At 41.8% G+C, this 20,219-nt stretch overlaps 1 protein-coding gene across 3 annotated transcripts in view; it reads left to right on the top strand.

The window, feature by feature from the left end:
- slc22a16 (solute carrier family 22 member 16) overlaps positions 1-20,219 on the top strand; it is a 100,903-nt gene that overhangs the window by 68,167 nt on the left and 12,517 nt on the right. For all 3 annotated transcript variants that reach the window (XM_043687133.1, XM_043687134.1, XM_043687135.1), the window contains exons 4-5: positions 538-655; positions 3,326-3,878. In XM_043687133.1, the coding sequence (XP_043543068.1) occupies positions 538-655; positions 3,326-3,878 (671 nt within the window). The remainder of the gene's footprint in view (positions 1-537; positions 656-3,325; positions 3,879-20,219) is intronic.

Here is a 20,219-nt window from a genome sequence, read left to right as displayed (position 1 = left end):
AGATGTTAGGGGTAGGTTCTTTACTCAGCGAGTCGTGAGTTCGTGGAATGCCCTGCCAGTAGCAGTGGTGGACTCTCCCTCATTATGGGCATTTAAGCGGGCATTGGATAGGCATATGGAGGATAGTGGGCTAGTGTAGGTTAGGTGGGCTTGGATCGGCGCAACATCGAGGGCCGAAGGGCCTGTACTGCGCTGTATTCTTCTATGTTCTATGTTGACCAATGTCTGTTTATACTAATTACTAATAATCTATACCATTTTGTCCACATCATATTGTACTTCTAGTATATCACTATCTTCATTGTATTTTCAGTTGTTTGATCTTGTTGACTTAGCAGAAATAGCTCTGATTTAAATCACTGTGAGCACTAATTTTGAATTTATAAAATTCTTCATCAGGAGCAATTTTGTCTAATGTTCCTTGTGAGCTAAACAATGTTTTTACACATCTGCACAACTTTAGGTTCACTGTTACATTTTATTGAGATTGCAAATGCTTGTATTTGTCATTCTTAATCTGTTTCTTAATCTGTCTAGGTTGGGACGACGCTATATACTATGGTTCACAAGCACAGCTCAATTTGTGTTTGGAGTTGGTGTTGCATTCACCAATGATTATTACAGCTTCATTGTTGTTCGTTTCCTCCTAGCCCTGGTATGTATTGTACTGCATATGTCTATTTCCTTTTACTGGGTATTGGGTAGCCAGCTATTTTAGATAAAGATTTGATGCACATTTCAAATTATCGACAGTATTAAATTATCATAGGTTTATGGTGAGAGGGGAAAGATATAAAAGAGACCTAATGGGCAACTTTTTCACACAGAGGGTGGCATGTATATGGAATGAGCTGCCAAAAGAAGTGGTGGAGGCTGGTACAATTGCAACATTTAAGAGGCATTTGGATGGGTTTATGAATAGGAAGGGTTTGGAGGGATAATGGCTGGGTGCTGGCAGGTGGGACTAGATTGGGTTGGGATATCTGGTCAGCATGGACGGGTTGGACCGAAGGGTCTGTTTCCATGCTGTACATTTCTATGACTTTGAATGATTGAAGGAACTGGGTACTCCAAAGGCTATGGTCCCTGACAACATTCTAGCAATAGTACTGAAGGTGTGTGCTCCAGAACTAGCCACAATCCCAGTCAAGCTGTTCCAATATAACTATAACATTGACATCAACCCAACAACTTGGAAGGTTGCCTTGGTATGTCAACAAAAAGCAGGAGAGACACAGCCTGTCCAATTACCATCTTATCAGTCTTATCTTGATCATGATCAAAGTAATGGAAGGTGTTGTCAACTGTGCAATCAAACTGCACTTGCTGAGCAATAACCCATTCCCTGATGCTCACCTTGGGTTTTGCTAGGGCCACTCAGCATCTAATCCTATTACAACTGTGGTCAAAAAGTGGGCAAAAGAACTGAACTTCCAAAGAGAATTGTGGATGACTGCCCTTAACATCAAGGCAGCATTTGAACTGGCCGTGGCATCAAGGCTGGGTTGTCAAACATTAAGAAAAATATTCCCAAAAGAAGTTTTGGAGACATTTGCTAATCTAAGTTTCACTAAAGCCTGGGGACATTGCTGAGAAATCCATGGGACCTGTTTCGAATGCACTTCCTGTTTGATGTGTAGACATTCAACAGTAGCAGTCTGTGGTCCATGTTTACCTCATGTTAAAAGTTGGATGTTAGAATACAAGATTTATCTATCTTTGCACAGTTTAAACCTTTTTATTGTCAATAATCTTTGCATATTTGTTTCAGTTTTTATTTGTAAGATAGTTATTCATTGTTGACTAAAGAACCTTGATTAATGTGTTTCTAATGCTGGACCAGAGACAGTCTAAAATCTAGATTATTGGGAAAAATCACTATGTTGGTTAAATTTAAAACTTGTAATTTGTGGAGGAGTGAGACTAGAAAGGAACCAGTACACCTCTCCAGCTGCAGTTGCAACAGCTAAGTGGTGAACAATATTCATTCCATACAACTGCCAACCAGTGACCATCTCAAATAAGAGCAAATCCAACCATCACCCTTTGACCTTCATTATCATCACTGAATCCCTCACTATCAACATTCAGGGGTTATCATTGCCCAGAAACTGAACTGGACTAGACAAATAAATACCGTGGCTGTAAGGGCAGGTCAGAACCTTCGAATTGTATGATGAGTAATTCATCTGTTCAATCCTAATGCTTGCACACAAGCTACAAGGCGTATATCAAGGTTGTAATGGAATACTTTCCACTTGCCTGCATGAGTGCAGATCTAGCAACACTTCATAAACTTGACTCAACCCAAGAGAAAACAACCCACTTGATTGGCACCTCAATCAAACACCTTCAACATCCATTTTGTACACCAGAAGGTAAATGTTTCTGAACGGAATACATGTCTACATTTTTTAGTGAGAGCCTTATTTCAGTTAACCATATTTCCATAAAACCTATACCACACTGATTATTAATTTTCCATACTGTACAGCTAATTTGCACCCATTTAACCCTTTAATATATAGTCATCATCTGTTGCGTCATTCCATCATATCTCAGGCATTCCTTCCCCTTTTTATATATTAAATATATATATAAATAAATAAAGAAAACAAAGACAACAACATAATATATTGCAGTTCTTTTACTTTCCACGTGAAAGTTGCAACATCCTTTTTTCCAGTATATTTTACAGTTCTTTGAATAAAATGACCCAGTGCAGTTTAGAGATTTCTCCATTCTCCAACTCTCTTTAAAACTGCAATATCGATCTTCAGTTTTTTTTGCAGTCACATATTTTGTTGAGTGTATGTTATCCCATAGTGACTTATCCCATAGTGACTTGGAACCATATTTTAATTCCTTTGCTACCACTGGGTCAAAATCCTGGCACTCCCTCCATCACAGCATTGTGGGTGTAACTAGCCATGTGGACAACATCAAATCAAAAAGACACTTTGTCATGTCTCATGAATGGGCAATAAATATCTAGCCAATGATATCCATGACCCATGACCAAATATATACCAAAAATATAAGAGAGTAAAATGTATAACAGATGGATTCTCATGAAAGCTGTTCCAATCCAACAAGTTAGGTTAAAATTGCCTACTTTGTGTAAAATTCCTTTGCTACCAAAAAATCTCTTTAATACCAGTTTTGGCTGTATTGGCCTTTCATATCCTTATGTAGTAAACTAGGCTAAGAAGCTGCACTTTCATGAGCTGAACACGGTGATGTATTTATTGGCATTAAGTTAATAAAAAATGAAAGAACTTGTACAATTATGTGTAATCCTTACTTTTCTTTGCATTTTAAACAGGTTTCCAGTGGCTACCTTGTGGTTGTTTTTGTCTATGTGACAGAATATACTGGATTGAAAGCCCGCAGTTGGGCATGTATGCATGTCCATGCTTACTTTGCTGTTGGCATCATGGTAGTTGCCTTGGTTGGATTCCTGGTCCGGGCCTGGCGATTCTACCAACTTGTTTTGTCACTTGTGACAATACCGTTTATATTTTGCTGCTGGCTATTGCCAGAGACACCCTGGTGGCTTCTGGCTAAAGGACGGCTTGAAGAAGTGCAGAAACTGATTGACACAATTGCTCAATGGAACAAAGTCAAGATCCCATGTCGTGTCTCTGTAATGCAGATGAATAGTCCTGATGATTCAACTGACAAGGAAATTGCAATAAAGACAAGTGAGACCAAAGAAGGCAAAACCAGTATCCTAGATCTTTTCCGTACCTGGAATTTGGCTAAGAGGACCATCACAATCTGGCTTTCGTGGTTCACTGGGAGTCTGGGCTATTATGTTAGCTCTTTGGGTTCTGTCAATCTGGGTGGAAACGAATATCTGAATCTTTTTCTGGCAGGTAAGAAAATGTTTGTATATGCTAATTGAGTATTAAATATAGAAGGCAGTCGGTTCCTTTTATAGCGTTTCAAATGTTCTGGTTACCAAGTTCTACAAAACATAAAAAAAGCAGTATATGTTTTCATGTTGTTGTCAATGTTAAATAATGAATGGGAGAAGTGATTTTATTCAGGTTTTCCCTGGTGGGATAACAAGCTGAAATTTTGGAGTCATGAGCATGTACTAAAAGCAGTGTGGCTCTTTTTTTTCCCCTACAGTATGGAAACAGGCCTTTGGGCCTGACAAGTCCACACCCACCCAAACCCATTCACCTACCCAATATTTACTGCTGACTAATGGGCAATTTAGCATGGCCATTTCACCAGGCCTGCACATCTTTGGACTGTGGGAGGAAACCCACGCAGACACAAGGAGAATGTGCAAACTCCACACAGACAATCATCAGAGGTGGGAATCGAACCTGGGTCCCTAGCACTGTGAGCCACCGCCGCCACATTTTAGATTAGATTAGATTAGATTCCCTACAGTATGGAAACAGGCCTTTCAGCCCAATTTCTTCAAGTGACCATGAACTAGCCAACCAGAACTAGCCTGAATGCTGTGCTGAGAAACTTTGTGGAGAAGTAGGTGGTGCTTTAACTTAAGAGCTTTGTGAAATACCAGTCACTGCTTCCGCCGACTGTCAAGGGGCCTTCCCCCATTCTTATATGTCTCACTTCACCCTCACACAATCCCTAACCTCTGCTCCTAATAGAACTTCCCCACACACGCCCCTGCTTGTCCCAAAGGCCAGGTCTGGGCTACGGCTGTTGGCGAGCACCATACGGCCACAATGGAACAATGTTTGGGAAGCTCTGATTTAATGTGTACTGTTTTCACTATCTGACCATTCTTTCTGTAGGATAGAAAATGAAATAACTCAATAACTACTCTTGGATACCAGATTGCATGCAGCACTGAAGAATCAAAGCATTGTTAATGGCCTTGTAGATTCAGTTTAATTTGTAACACTAACCTCAAAGTTAAATGGTGGCAAGTATTATTCTTAGTGGATGCAACAGCTGATGAGAATGGGATTTCCAAGAGCTAGTAGTCCTACATACTTACCCGGTCAGGCAGCATACGATAAGCAGGAGAGTCGACGTCTCGAGCATAAGCTCTTCATCACTCTCTAAGTGGTACAAAAATCTTAAGTAAAATTATTCATAAACAGGCATGTTTGATGAGGCAGAACATTGCAGTTTCATAGCAAGGCACACCTGCAGTATTAAAACAGAATAGAACATCAAGAGAGAGTATACGCAGACCCAGAATCATGACAAAGGTGAAAGAGATTGTGTCTGTAGGAGAAAGAAAGATCCCAGAGGCTTAAAACAGAATGAAAGGGTGTGTGAAAGAATGGACCTAAATGTTAAAACAACAAAAGTGAGCACTTGGAGCCGAATCGTGAATTAGTATAGGAGGGATTGCAAGAACATGGCGCAGATTGCAGATCAATCATCAAAGGAATATATCACACTGAAACAGGTAAATGATTGGTTCATAGCAGAAATTGCTGGAGAAACTCAGCAAGTCTGGCAGCATTTGAGGAGAGGAAACAGAGTTAACGTTTTGAGTTTAGTGACCCTTCTTCAGAATGAATTTGTTGGTGTTTATTTTGCTCACTTATCTTTCAGAAAACATGTAATTTATTCATTAGCCACAATAAAGATGGCAGAGTAGTAGGGGACAGTATTGTTAGAGGAATGGATATGCCAAGAGTGAGAGTCCAGGCAACTGTGTTGTTGCCTAATGCTATTGTTTGGGACATCTGATCTGGGCTGGAGAGGAACTAGCAGTGGGAAGGGGAAGACGTAAAATTCAGTAGGTCTGGCAGTATCAGTGGAGAGAAATCAGAGTTAGTGTATTGGGTTGAGTGACCCTTCCTCAGAACTGATGATAGCTAGGAAAATGTTAGTTTATATGCAGAGGATAGGCTGGGGGCTGGGGGAGGGGATAAAGAATAAATGATAGGTGGGGATAGTGCCCAAAGAGAGAGAAGAAAGTTGGACAGATAAAGAAGTGGATAACAATCTGGTTAGCAGGGTAAATAACAGTTAATGAGGACTCTTAGTAGCTAACAATAGGTCATATGTAATAGCACACTATGTGATAACAAGCTGAAAATGTGTTGCTGGAAAAGCACAGCAGGTCAGGCAGCATCCAAGGAACAGGAGAATTGACGTTTCGGACATAAGCCCTTCTTCAGGATAACAAGGCCTGGTGCGTGGGAGTTGGGGTAAGGACATGGGAGAGCTCAAGCCCTAAAACTGTTGAACTCAGTATTGAGTTCAGAAGGCTGCAGGGTCCTCAAGCAGAAAATGAGGTGCCGTTCTTTCAGCTTGTGCTGATCTTCACTGGAGCACTGCAGCAAGCCTGAGACAGAGATGTTGGCCAAGGAGCAGGATGATGGCAGGCAACTGGAAGCTCAGGGTCTTTTTTGTAGACAAAACATGTGCCCTTAGATACTGAGGGTGGAGGAAGTAAATGGACACCTGTTTGCAGAGCAAGGTGCCATGGGGCTGTGTCTGGGTGTTGGGAATGAAGGAAGGGTGGTTCAGGGTGTCCTGGAGGGAATGGTCCTTGCAGAAGACTGACAAAAGAGGGGAGGGAAATATATGTCAGTTGGTGACATCTCTCTGGAGGTAGTGGAAGTGGCAGCTGATGATCCTTTGGGTGTGGATGCTAGTGGGGTAGTAGGTAAGAACAGGAGGGACTCTATTGCTGTTGCGGGAAGGAAGAGGGGGTGAGAGCTAAAGTGTGGGAGATGGGTCGCATGCGGCTGAGGGCCCTGTCAACAACAAGGCTGGAGAATCCTCAGTTGAGGAAGAAGGTGGACGTTTCAGAGGCTCCCTTATCGAAGTTGGCATCATTAGAACAAATGCAATGGAGACAGAGGAACTGGGAGAATGGAATAGTGTTTACAGGAAACAGGATGTGAAGTGCATAGTCAAGGTAGCTGTGGGAGTCTGTGGGTTTATAGTGGATACTGGTGGCCAGATTTTCCCCAGAAATACAAATAGAGATGTCAAGGTAGGGAAGGGAGGAGTTAGAGATGGTCCAGGTGAAAGTGAAAAATGGAAGCAAAATTGATTAAACTTTTCCAATTCTGAACGGCACCGATGATACCATTGATATACTGGAGAAAGAGTCATAGCTGGGGGCTGGAATTGGATTGGAACAGGGAATGTTCCACATACCCCACAAAGAGACAGGCATAACTGGGACCCATGCAAGTGCCCATGACCACCCCTTTGACCTGAAGAAATTGAGAGGAGTTAAAAGAGAAATTGTTCAGGGCGAGGAGGAGCTCGGCCAGATGAAGGAGGCAGATGGTGGGTGGGGACGATCCAGGCCTTTGTTCCAGGAAGAAGCAGAGAGCCACTGAGACTATCATGGTTGAAGATGGACCGGTAAAGAGAATGCATGTCCATGGTAAGGAGGAAGCCGCTGGAGCCCACAGACTTGAAATTCTGAAACTGGTGTAAAACATCAGAGGAATTGCAGATGTACGTGGGCAGGGAGTGGACCAGGGGAGAAAAAATTGGGTCAAGTTAGGAAGAGATGAGTTCTATGGGGCAGGAGCAGGCAGAAACAATTGGTCTGTTTGTGAATTTTGGGAAGGGGATCGAAGCGGACTGTGCGGCGTTGGGGGACTATCAGCCTCTTACTGGGGATGCCAGGTTACCAGATGAAATGAGGTCGATGACTGTAGTTGACACAATGGCCTGATGTTCCATTGTGGGGTCATGGTCTAAGGGAGATAGGAGGCTCCTGCTGCCCTGTTCACAACTTGCTTTCTGACCTATCTTTGAAACATCAGCCAATTTTGCTGTAAAACCTTTAGTCCCTTCTTACTAATTGTGATACAAATTGTAAAGAGTTGAGGCTTTAGCACTGACCCCTGTGGGACACCACTTAGACATTCTGCCAGCCTGGGAAAGACCTCTTTGAATCCTGTTAACCAGACAATGTTCTATCATTCCAAATGATTATCTTCCACACCTTGAGCTCCTATTTTCCACAATAATCTATGATGTGGCATCTTATGAAACGCCTTCCGGAAATCGAAGTACATTACATCCACTGGTTCCACAGCACTCGTTACTTCTTTAAAGATCTCCAATAGATTAGTTAAAAGTGATTTCCCTTTGACAAAACCATGTTGGCTCTGCTTGATTACCTTGTACTTGTCCAAGTGCCTTATTACAATTAGCTTTTTATTAATAGCTTTTAATATTTTCTCCATGACTGATCACTGTTGCCAAATCTCCTCTCAGTATCTTTTGCTCCAAACAGCATAAAATCCGTTTTCCAACCTAGCCCTATGTTATTCCCATTCGGAATCACGTTAGTAGATGTTAACGCTAACCCTGCCATCCTGAAAAAAAACCATTTATTCCTACTCTGACTTTTATTAGCCAGCCAACCTTCCATTGCGACATTACAAGTTCTGCATCTGAATTGATGTATTATTCATAACAAAACATACGTTGTCAGTTTAAATGGAAATAAATAACTGTGGTCTGATAGTAATTGCAGAGAAAAAAATATTGAATATTGACATTTTGAAAGGACAGGCCACAATGAAAAGTGGTTGGTAGCTCTGTTAATAAAGGATGACATTAGTACAATGGAGAATGGTGATCTTAGTTCTAAAGATCAGCATGTAGTGTCCATTTGTATAAAGTTAAGAAATAAGAAAGGTGAAAAGTTATTGTAGTAGTTAACTAGCATCCTTGATAACAACAACTATAATGTATGATAAGGTATACAGTAATGGTGGCTTGTGAGAGAGGTACAACAATAATCATGACTGATTTTAATTACATATATAGTGCGCAAATTATATTGGCAAAAGTAGCTGAAAGATTAGTTCTTTGAATATTTTTGGTTGTGTTTCTTACAGAAGCATTTGCCACAGCCAACCAGAGAGCTAATTATTCTAGATTATTAGATTTGATTTGCTACAGGCCCTTCGGCCCAACAAGTCCACACCGACCCTCCAAAGAGTAACCCACCCAGACCCATTTCCCTCTGACTAATGCACCTAAACTATGGGCAATTTAGAATGGCCAATTCACCTGCCCCGCACATCTTTGGACTGTGGGAGGAAACTGGAGCACCTGTAGGAAACCCATGCAGACACAGGAGAATGTGCAAACTCCACACAGACAGTTGCCTGAAGATCTGGTAATGTTCAACAAGACAGGATTAATGAATGGACCAATTAATTAATAAAGGTACCTCTATGTACCAGTGATGATAACATGATTGAATTTTGCTTTCAATTAGAAAGAGAGGTCTGGGACTGAGATGAGTTTTTTACAATTTAAATAAGGTCAGTTAGGAGGATATGAAGTCAGAGCTGGAAAATTAGATCTTAACACTGAGCAAAGATACATTCCAGTGAGAAAGAAAGATGTGAGGGAAGAATGCGCCACCTGTGACTAGCTAATGAAGTGAAAGATATTGTATAGTTTTGTGAAGAATTGTGGCAGGTCAGTAGATTGGAGAAAAGATGAAAACAGCAAAGAATGAATAAGAGAACAATGAGGCAGAAATTAGAGTGTACAAGAAAGCTAACTGGAAATATTTTTAAAATGGAAGGGTTTATTCAGAATTATTACAAGAAAAAATATTTTAAAAAATATTACACCATCACAAGGTACGCTAGAAAGAAAATTTGGGAAATTAAGATGGAAAATAAAGAAACACTGGATGAATTAAACAGATATTTTGCCCCTATCCTCTCTATAGATGATACAAACAACATGCGAGAAATAATTGTGAGGCAAAAGATGAAAGAGAGGGAGGAACTTCAAGCAATGACAATCACCAGGGGAAGAGTACTGATAAAATTATTCAAACAAAAATCTGATAAGTTCCGAGGTTCTGATGAACCTAGTCCCAGAGCCTTAAAATAAATAACTGTTGAGATAGAGAAGCATTAGTATGAAGATCCAGCAGATGATTAACGATGGAAAATTGAATGTTGTTTATCATAAAAGGAATGGAGTATAAAAGTAGGATGCTTGCTACAGTATATTATACATGACATTGATGAGACCACTGTTAGAGTATTGTGTACAGTTTTGGCCCCCTTATTAAAAAATAAACACAATTGCATGAAAAGTAGTTCAGAGAAGGCTCACTCAGTTGATTCTTAGGATAAGGGATTATCTTATATGCAAAAGTTGGATGTGTAACCGTTGGGGTTTAGGAGATCTTACTGAAACATAAAAGATCCTGAGGAGCCATGACAGGGTGGATCCTGAAAGATATACCCCATTATGGAATAAAGTCAAAGTAGGCAATACTGTTTAAAAATAAGGGGTCTCTTATTTAAAGTGAAAATGTATTTTCTTTCACAGGGATGTGCATCCATATGACTCTCTGTTTGTCACGTAGTGCTGGTTTAGATAATTGAATATTGTTAAGACAGACCTGGAAAATTTCTTAACACACAAGGGAGTCAAAGAACATTGGGGGTGGGCAAGAAAACGGAATCAAGGATACAATAAGATCAGCCACAAATATAGGGATTACGAGTAGGCCATTCAGCCCTTAAAGTCTATCTTACCATTTGATCAGTCATGATCTTACAAAATGATAATATAGACTTGAAGGGCTGAATGGCCTACTCGTAATTCCTATGTTTCTGTGTCACCTGTTTACAATTATTGTGCACTGTAGGATAGAATTTTACTTTGTACTTTAGTCAACAGCGATGAACATTAAATTTATGTTGAATAAATATTTAATTTTATATGCCAGTCAGAGCGAGTATTCTTCATGATATAATTTGCTTTTGTCATTTATTTAGTTTTAAGTTATCTGATGAAAACCTCAAAGTTGAAATAAACTACACTTTTAAGTCAATATTTTAATCTCTTATGATGACATCAAATTTGATTTGATGGAAGAGATCATTCATCATATCTTATAGGGAAATTGTTATCTCTTAGTGATATTATTATTTAATTTACATCATTATCTGAATTTGTTCTGATTCATGAATGGAGCACCCTGCCACACTAAAGAAAGTAATTTTGAGGAATGAAGAAAGGGCAGACCCACTAGCAGTGGTACACCTGTTGTTTAATGAAAGAATAGCATTAAAAGGGTGATCTCATTTTCTTTTCAAAACAAGAAGTTTTGCTGAGACAAAGTAGTTCTGAAATCGGTAAATTACAAAATGGAAGTACAGTGTTAAGTAGTTTTAGAATATAGTGTGTGACAACTCGTTAGATCTGCATGACAATGAAGCATGAAATAGCATTTCTTGTTCCCAAGTGAACTTCTAGTACATTATGTGGTACCTTTTTAAAAGGCATCAAGCAGAGGATAGGTTTATCCTTATAAGCCAACAGCTGCTATAGTTCACCTGGTCACTGAATGCAGGATGACATTGACAGTGACCCTACATTTTTTCTATCTTTTCAATCAAGGACAGCATGCAGTAAGGACAGTTGATCACGAGCAAGGATATAATAAATGACTGAATGCTCTATGTTAAGTTTTGAAATTTTTGAATGTGTAGCAGTTGAGTTCTTACCTGAGAGTGCATCACCTATCTAAGGAATATTTTTCAGGTGAAAAATCGGGGCAGGGTAATGATCTGAAGTTTGTGAATTCAATATTGAATCCAGGAGGAGGTAAAGTGCCTTATCACAGGATGAGATGATGCTATTCATGCTTACACTGAACTTCATTGATACAGTAGGAGTGCTCAGAGTAGGATGGGCTTAACAATTAAAATGAAAAGCAACATACAGCTCAGTGCTGGGCTTGTAGACAAAATGGAGATGTTTCAGAAAGTGGTCACCTAAACTGAGTTTGGTCGGTTCGGTATGTACTGGAGACTGTATCCTGTATATTATCCTAAATTAAAGGAAACAATTTCTGGTCCAATGAGTTAAGCCCACATTCCCTGAATTAATGTTTTTAAAATAAAGCACGTGTGCATCAGCTGGTATTAGGTGCCCTGGGTGGTGGGATGTGATGAGGTACAATTGCAGCTATTATACTTCCTAAACTCGCAGAGAAGGGGACAACTTGCTGAGAAGGGGACAAACAGGTAATGGTCTGTCCCAGTGCCAGCAACGTAGAGGATTTAGGTTTAGGTTAGAATTATGTGGTGCTTGGAAGGGAAATTGCAAACTTCTAATTTGTAGAAGTCATATGTTTGGTGAATGCTGTCAAAAGGAGTCTGAGTGAATTGTTTCAGATGGTATACACTGCAGCCAAAGTATCAAATGGAAGGAGCAAACGTTTAAGGTGAGTTCAGTGATCATCAAGCTGTTTTTATCCTGTTGTTAGAATTCTAAGTGTTGTTAGAATTTCACTATCTGTGGAGGTGTTGGGATAGTGGCAATGTGACTGGACTAGTAATCCAGAGATCCTGGCTAATATTCTGAGGACATGGACAATGTTTCCTCTAAAGTGTGTGGCCGTGCAGCCACTCGGACATTCTGCAAATTGCAACAATGTACTGACACATGGGCGGGCCTCTACTTCCAGACACTGCTGCAACACCCAAATCTTGGAGGGTAACAGGTGGAAAAGAAAATCTGCCATCCTTACCCAGTCTGGCCAGAACGTGACTCCAAACCCACAGCAATTTAGTTACATTTTAACTGTTCTCTGAAATGGCAAAAAGAGCCAATCAGTTCTAGGGCAGCTAAGGATGGGCAACAAATGTGAGCCTGAGCAGCAATACCCCCTATTCCTTACAAAATCTCAAAAAATAGATAGTCACAGTGGCTCAGTGGTTAGCACTGCTGCCTCACAGCACCAGGGACCCGGGTTTGAGTCCACCCTCAGGCGGCAGTCTGTATGGAGTTTGCATGTTCTCCAGGTGCTCCAGTTTCCTCCCACAATCCAAGGGTGATCAAACAGGTGGATGAGGGTAAAGCTGTTGATGTAGTGTATATGGATTTCAGTAAGGCATTTAATAAGGTTCCCCACAGTAGACTAATGCACAAAATACAGAGGCATGGGATTGAGGGTGATTTAGCGGTTTGGATCAGAAATTGGCTATCTGAAAGGGTGGTGGTTGTTAGGAAGTGTTCATCCTTGTGTTCAGTTACTAGTGGTGTACAGCAAGGATCTGTTTTGGGGCCACTGCTGTTTGTCATTTTTATAAATGACCTGGATGAGGGTGTAGAAGAATTTGTTAGTAAATTTGCTGATGATACTAAGGTTGGTGGAGTTATGGGTAGTGCTGAAGGATGTTACAGGTTACAGAGGGACATAGATAAGTTGCAGAACTGGGCTGAGGGGTGGCAAATAGAATTTAGTGCGGTAAAAAAGTGTGAATTAATTCACTTTGGAATGAGCAACAGGAATAAATAGTGCTGGGCTAATGATGAGATTCTTGGTAGTGTAGATGAGCAGAGAGATCTCAGTGTCTATGTACATAGATCCCTGAAAGTTGCCACCCAGGTTGAGAGGGTGTTAAGAAGGCATATGGTGTGTTAGCTTTTGTTGGTAGAGGGATTGAGTTCAGAGCCATGAGGTCATGTTGCAGCTGTACAAAACTCTGGTATCGCCGCACTTGGAGTGTTGCGTACAGTTCTGGTCACCGCATTATAGAAAGGATGTGAAGCTTTGGAAAGGGTTCAGAGGAGATTTACTAGGATGTTGCCTGGTATGGGGGGGAAGGTCTTATGAGGAAAGGCTGAGGGACTTGAGGCTGTTTTTAGAACATAGAACATAGAACATAGAAGAAGAACATAGAACAGAGAGAAGAAGGTTGCCAGGTGACTTAATTGAGACATATAAGATAATCAGAGGGTTAGATAGGGTGGATAGTGAGAACCTTTTTCCTCAGATGGTGATAGCTAGCACAAGGGGACATAGCTTTAAATTGAGAGATGGTAGATATAGGACAGATGTCAGAGGTAGTTTATTTACTCAGAGAGTAGATGGGGTATGGAACGCCCTACCTGCAACAACAGACTCGCCAGCTTCAAGGGCATTTAAATGGTCATTGGGAAATGGAATAGTGTAGGCGAGATGGGCTTCAGATTGGTTCAACAGGTTGACGCAACATCGAGGGCTGAAGGGTCTGTACTGCGCTGTAATATTTTATGTGCAGGTTATGCTAAATTACCCGTAGTGTTCAGGAATGTGTATGTTAGGTGCATTAGTTAGGGGTAAATATAAGATAAAAGGGGAGCGGAATGGGTCTGGGTGGCTTACCCTTGGGAGGGTCAGTGTGGACTTGTTGGACCGAATGGCCTGTTTCAACACTGTAGGGATTCTAGGCCAACCTTCTAGGCCAAATAAATGCAGATCCAGGTAAGAGTATTCCATCACACTACTAACTTCTGTCTTGGAGATGCTGGACAGGCCTTGGGGAGCTGAGTTACTTGCTACAGGCTCAGTCCTGCTCTTAAAGCTGCTGTCTTATATGGAAAGCTTGCCCATGAAATATCTGCCCAGAAGAAAATAGGAATTCAGAAACTCTGCAATTCCATCTCTTCAGCATCCATGAATGATACTGGCAGTCCCATTCAATTTGCTACTTTGCCACGGTGTTTAACTGTCTTTGTACACAGTTGTCAGATATGTTTCAGGAAGTAGATTTGTTTTTCATCTGCTTTCCACAATTTCCTCTTTCTCAGATGCCTCTTGTTTTCAACCCTATAATATTGTTGCTATAATTTTCTTTCCTGTTTTGAAAGCAAAGCCTTTTTAATCGTGACTAAGCTGGTTCAACTTGTCAGCTTATTTTTAGTTAAGTATGTTATTAACTTGCTTGCCTAACCTTTAAATGTGAATAATAAATGCAACGATGGATGGATATGGGAATTTACTGCCTTTCATTTAATGCATGACTAAACAAAGATTGCAGGTGTACTATATCAATAACTGAGAGTCCTAATGCAATATTTAATGTTTTGTGCTGAATTCAACCTAGAGACCAATTTTCAACATTATCTATAATAACACAAGACCGGGATGATTCAGCTTTGCTATGCATTGGTCCTGTAATAATTTTTCAACACTCTTCCTAGCTAAGTTGGATTTGGAAGCATAAATGTGCAAGATTTTCTAAAAGGGAGTAGTGATATAACAAATAGTTCTCATTTTTGACGGTCCGAGGATATGACCAGATTCTTACAGCTGTTAGAAATTGTTAGATGTCACAACTAGTTAACTTTGCTTCAATTAATTCTCTACTCTCATCACATCACGTGTTCTGGGGGTTGTTACGCTATTTAGGGTTTCCAAAAGGGCTTTATTTCTGATCTTGTGAATGTGCAGCCTTCACAGTTTGATGACTTATTTACATTTGCATTTATGCACCAATCGATATTTTGGGTATAATCCTTCTTCAGGAATAGGGGTGAGGGTAGGGGGAGGTCGATCAGAGGAATGAATCCGGTTCATGGCTGGAGGGAAGGGTCAGTTGGAGGGATAGAGGGGAGGAAGCATGCCTGGAAAGGGAGTCAGGGGATGGATGGGAAGGTTATTTGAAATTGGAGAACTTAATTTTGAGTCTTCTGGGCTATAGGTTGCCCAGGTGGAAGATGAGGTGTTGTTCCTCCAGTTTGTGGTCTGATTCATGGTGGCAGTGGAGGAAACCAAGGATGGACATGTCGGAGAGGGAATGGGCAAGGCAATTGAAATGGATAGTGGCTGGCTGACCTCTACGGGCCCGGCTGAGATGTTCAGCGGAATGTGCCCTTTGTTTATGTTTGGTTTCATCGATATAGAGAAGCCCACATTGGGAGCACTGGATACAGTAAACCAGGTTGGAAGAGAGGCAGGTGAACCTCTGTCTCACCTGGCTGGAGTGGTTGGGGCCCTGGGTGGAGGTGAAGGGGAGTGGTGTGCTAGCAGGTTTTGCAGGTACTGGGGGGAGTTGGTGGGGAGAATGGCATGAACCAAGGAGTGACAAAGGAAATGGTCCTTGCAGAAGGTGGAGAGGGGTGGGAAGGGAAAGTTGTTCTTGGTGGGGGGATCTAGTCGGAGTTGGCAGAAGTGTTTAAGGATGATATGTTGGATGCAGAGCTGGTGGGGTTGAAAGTAAAGATAAGAGGGACTCTGTCTTCATTATGTTTGGAGGGTGGACGGTTCAGAGCAGTGGAGTGGGGAATGGAGGAGCAGCGGTGGAGGGCTGTCTCGATGACAGAGAGGGGAAAGTACATTGTTTAAAGTAGATGGACATCTGGAATTCTTGGGATTGGAATATCTCATCAGAGCAGATACGATGGAGACAGAGGAATTGGGAAAATGAGATAATGTTTTTGCAGGATATGGGGTGGGAGGAGCTGTAGTCCGGGTAGCTATAGTAAATGTCAGTCCGTAAACTGTCGCTGGAGATGGAAACAGAGAGGTTAAGGGAGGGGAGGGAGGTGTCCGAGATGGGCCAAATGTATTTAACGGCCGGGTGAAAGTTGTTGGTAAAGTCTATGAACTGCTCCTGTTCAGGCTGGATGCAGGATGCAGCACCAATACAGTCATCAATGTAACGGCAGAAGAGTTGGAAACAGTACCCATGCATGTACTGAAATGGGAAAAAGTGAGGACTGCAGATGCTGGAGATCAGAGCTTAAAAATGTGTTGCTGGAAAAGCGAAGCAGGTCAGGCAGCATCAAAGGAACAGGAGAATTGACGTGTTGGGCATAAGCCCCTCTTGCGGAGGAAAAGGTGGGGGGTGGTGCCAGTGTGGCTGCGTAAGATGGACTGTTCCACATATCCAACGAAGAGGCAGGCATAGCTGGGGCCCATGCGGGTGCCCATGGCTAGTCCTTTGGTTTGGAGGAAGTGGGAGGATTGGAAAGAGAAGTTGTTCAGAGTGAGGACCAGTTCAGTCAGTCGAAGGAGGGTGTCAGTGGAAGGGTACTGGTTAGTACGGCGGGAAAGGAAGAAGCGGAGGGCTTTGAGGCCTTCGTGATGGGGGATGGAGGTGTACAGGGACTGGATGTCCATGGTGAAGATAAGGCGTTGGGGGCCGAGGAAGCAAAATCATGGAGGAGGTGGAGGGCGTGGGTGGTGTCCCGAACGTAGGTGGGGAGTTCTTGGACTAAGGGGGACAGGACCGTGTCAAGGTATGCAGAGATGAGTTCGGTGGGGCAGGAGCAGGCTGAGACAATGGGTCGGCCGGGGCAGTCAGGTTTGTAGATTTTGGGCAGGAGGTAGAAATGGGCGGTGCGGGGTTGTGGGACTATGAGGTTGGAGGCGGTGGATGGGAGATCCCTGAGGTGATGAGGTTATGGATGGTCTGGGAGATGATGGTTTGGTGGTGGGAGGGCTTATGCCTGAAACGTCGATTCTCCTGTTCCTTTGATGCTGCCTGACTTGCTGTGTTTTTCCAGCAACACATTTTTATGTACTGAAGTGGGACTGTTCAACATAGCCAACAAAGAGGCAGGTGTAGTGAGGGCATATGCCACCTCCTGGATATGGAGGAAATTGGAAGAGTTGGAGGAAAATTTATTGAGGGTGAGGACTAATTTAGCGAGGCAGAGGAGGGTATTGGTGGAGAGTGACTGGATAGGTCAGTTGGAGAGGAAGAAGCGGAGGGCCTGTGGGGAATGGACATGTATAAGGACATCACATCTGTAGTGAAGATAAAGCACTGGGGGCCAGGGCGCTGGAAGTTTCCAAAGAGGTGGAGGAAACCTGCCTGGCTTGCTGTGTTCTTCCAGCCTCCTGCTTATCTAATTTGGATCCAGCATCTGGAATTTGTTTTGTTTCTTTATGCACCAATCAGCAGATTGCTCTTTGCATATTACCCTCATTCTGCCTGTGATTGGAACATTTATGATCTAAACTTGCTAAGAATAGAATCTAAGTAATTGTTCATTCAAATATTATGCCTCAAGCGCTCGCATTTATGCAAAATGCTCAAAGTTACTTAACCTCATTACTCATTCCACACAAATTTATACTATCATCCACACACCATGAGCATGTGGCCCTATCATTAGAGCTCATTTCATTTATATCAATTTCATCCCACTGCGGTGAAAGTAGAGACCAAGAATGAGACTGGAATCTGGTTTCAGTGTCATCTTACATCTACTGGACTATAATCTTTCTTCTTGTGCTCATTTGGTATAAGTGTTGGAATGCTGGGCAATGGAACACTTCGCCATCTATTGACAACATCAGCACTCAGAGTTATTTGTGACATTTTGTCTTTGTTCGTTATAATCCACTGCTCACACACCTATATCCCAAGTTTAGAAGAATTGCCATCTTGACTAATATGTCCCAACCATCTTTGTGGCATCTGTGCATAATATTTGTCAGGGTCTGCTGAAATAATAATAAAACACAGTATGATGCAGCACAGAATAAGGCTGTCCAGCAGTCCTGTCTGCTAGTTCTTTGAATGATGTGTCCATTTCCCTGTTTTCCAAATCCCAGCAATTTTGTTTTCTTTACGAAGTTTTTATCCTTTACTCTTAGAAAGACATTATTCACAGTGTTTCCACTGTGTTTTCTAGATTAGGAGAAGTGGTGATGTAATGATAGCATCATAGTCTTGTAATCCAGTTTCCAGACTAATGTCCTGGGGCCATGAGTCCAAGTCTCATTGTAGCTAGTAGGGAAATATGAATTCAATAAAAAAATCTGATATAAAAAGCTACCTAGCCTAATGATGTAGAGTCATACAGCACGGAAACAGAGCCTTCAGTCCAACTCATCTATGCTGACCAGGTTTCTTAAACTGAACGTGTTCCATTGGGGCGTTTGGCCCATATCCCTCTAAACCTTTCCTATTCATGCACCTGACCAAATGTACTCTTTCAATTGTTGTAACTATACCTGCATCTACCACTTTCTCTGGCTGCTCATTCCACACATGGACCATCCTTTCTGTGAAATGGTTGCCCCTTTTAAATCTTCCTTCTCTCATCTTAAAATTATACCTTCTAAGTTTTGACCCCTACACTAGGACAAAGACCTTGGCTATTCACATCATCTGTGCCCCTCATGATCTTATAAACCTCTTTAAGATCATCCCTCAACCTCCTACCTCCAGAGAAAAAACTCCCAGCCTATCCAACCTCAAATAATCCAGTCCCTGTAACGTACTTGTAAATCTTTTCTGCACTCTTAATTTGGTTCACTAATACCCTCTGCTGCTCTTAAACACTTGTTATGCAATAAAACAGAAAATGCTGGAGAAGTTTGGCATGTCTGTAGCATGTGTGAACAGAGAAAAGTACATGTTTTGACTCTGATATGGCTCTTCTTGAGAACTGATAAATGGTATTTTTATGCTGTGGTAAGTTGGTAAAATCATATAGAAACACTATTGGCACAGTACTCCAGGTTTGCCAATCAAATTTTATTCTAACAATATATTAAAGAATAATCCTCGGTCAGTGTCAAAAATTGCTGGAAAAGCTCAGCAAATCTGGCAGCAATCTGTGAATACAAAGCTATCTAACCTAATGCTCCCATCTGCCAGATAGAAACTAAATGCCAAAACTTCCCGCCATGGTCAGGGACATGCTCGTACCTCACCTCCACGGACCATGGCATCCGATACCACATCATCTTGTACATCTCTAATCCACTTACAATGCAATTCTGCACTTCAGTGCCTCACTTTGGAGTGCACTGGCATCTTGCACTGTAATGGTGCTGCAAGGACTTTTTGCATAGAGGAATGAGTTACCATCTCATGGATTTAGCCAGGAAGCAGTTCAGGGAGCCTTATATGTTCTCTTACTGCACCATCACTTTGTGCCCCCTTTCTTGAGTTGCCTTTTGACACTTTTCCCCTTCAGCCACAACTTAAAGGCCCACAGTAATTTGTCTTGCTGTGCCTCATAGCTTTGATTACCAGGCTGAGTCTGGGACTCACCATGCCAAGTGTGACCTGTGCTGTGTTTTATACTCATTCAAATCCTAAATGAAACAAATCCATGAATAGAAAAGAAATACATCCTCTCTCAAAGTGGGCAATGTCAGTGTTTCATTTGTCTGAGCAATGGGAAAGTGTTCAAGGGGATATTGCACTGACCATATACTTGCAGAGTGGAGGTTGAAGACATTTATTATCACAGCATCATGCATCCAGTGTTTACTGGCTGGTCACGAGCAATAGTCATCTCTGTGAAGGAGAAACACAGAGCAAATGGAAGATATCCGAGGATACACAGTGATCTGGAATTGACTTCCTACCACCTTGAACTGTGAGTATTCTGCAACATGCTCTCCTATATGCAATGATGCCTTTCTTGGGTGATGTGGGGCTGTGAGCACAAGATCTCAGTCCTCATGTAACACTTGGCGACATAACTGATGCTGCACTTATCAGAATAAG

Source organism: Chiloscyllium plagiosum, chromosome 3 (genome assembly GCF_004010195.1).
Source record: "Chiloscyllium plagiosum isolate BGI_BamShark_2017 chromosome 3, ASM401019v2, whole genome shotgun sequence".
NCBI classification, from domain to species: Eukaryota; Metazoa; Chordata; class Chondrichthyes; order Orectolobiformes; family Hemiscylliidae; genus Chiloscyllium; species Chiloscyllium plagiosum.
This window is presented reverse-complemented; position numbering and strand designations above follow the sequence as displayed.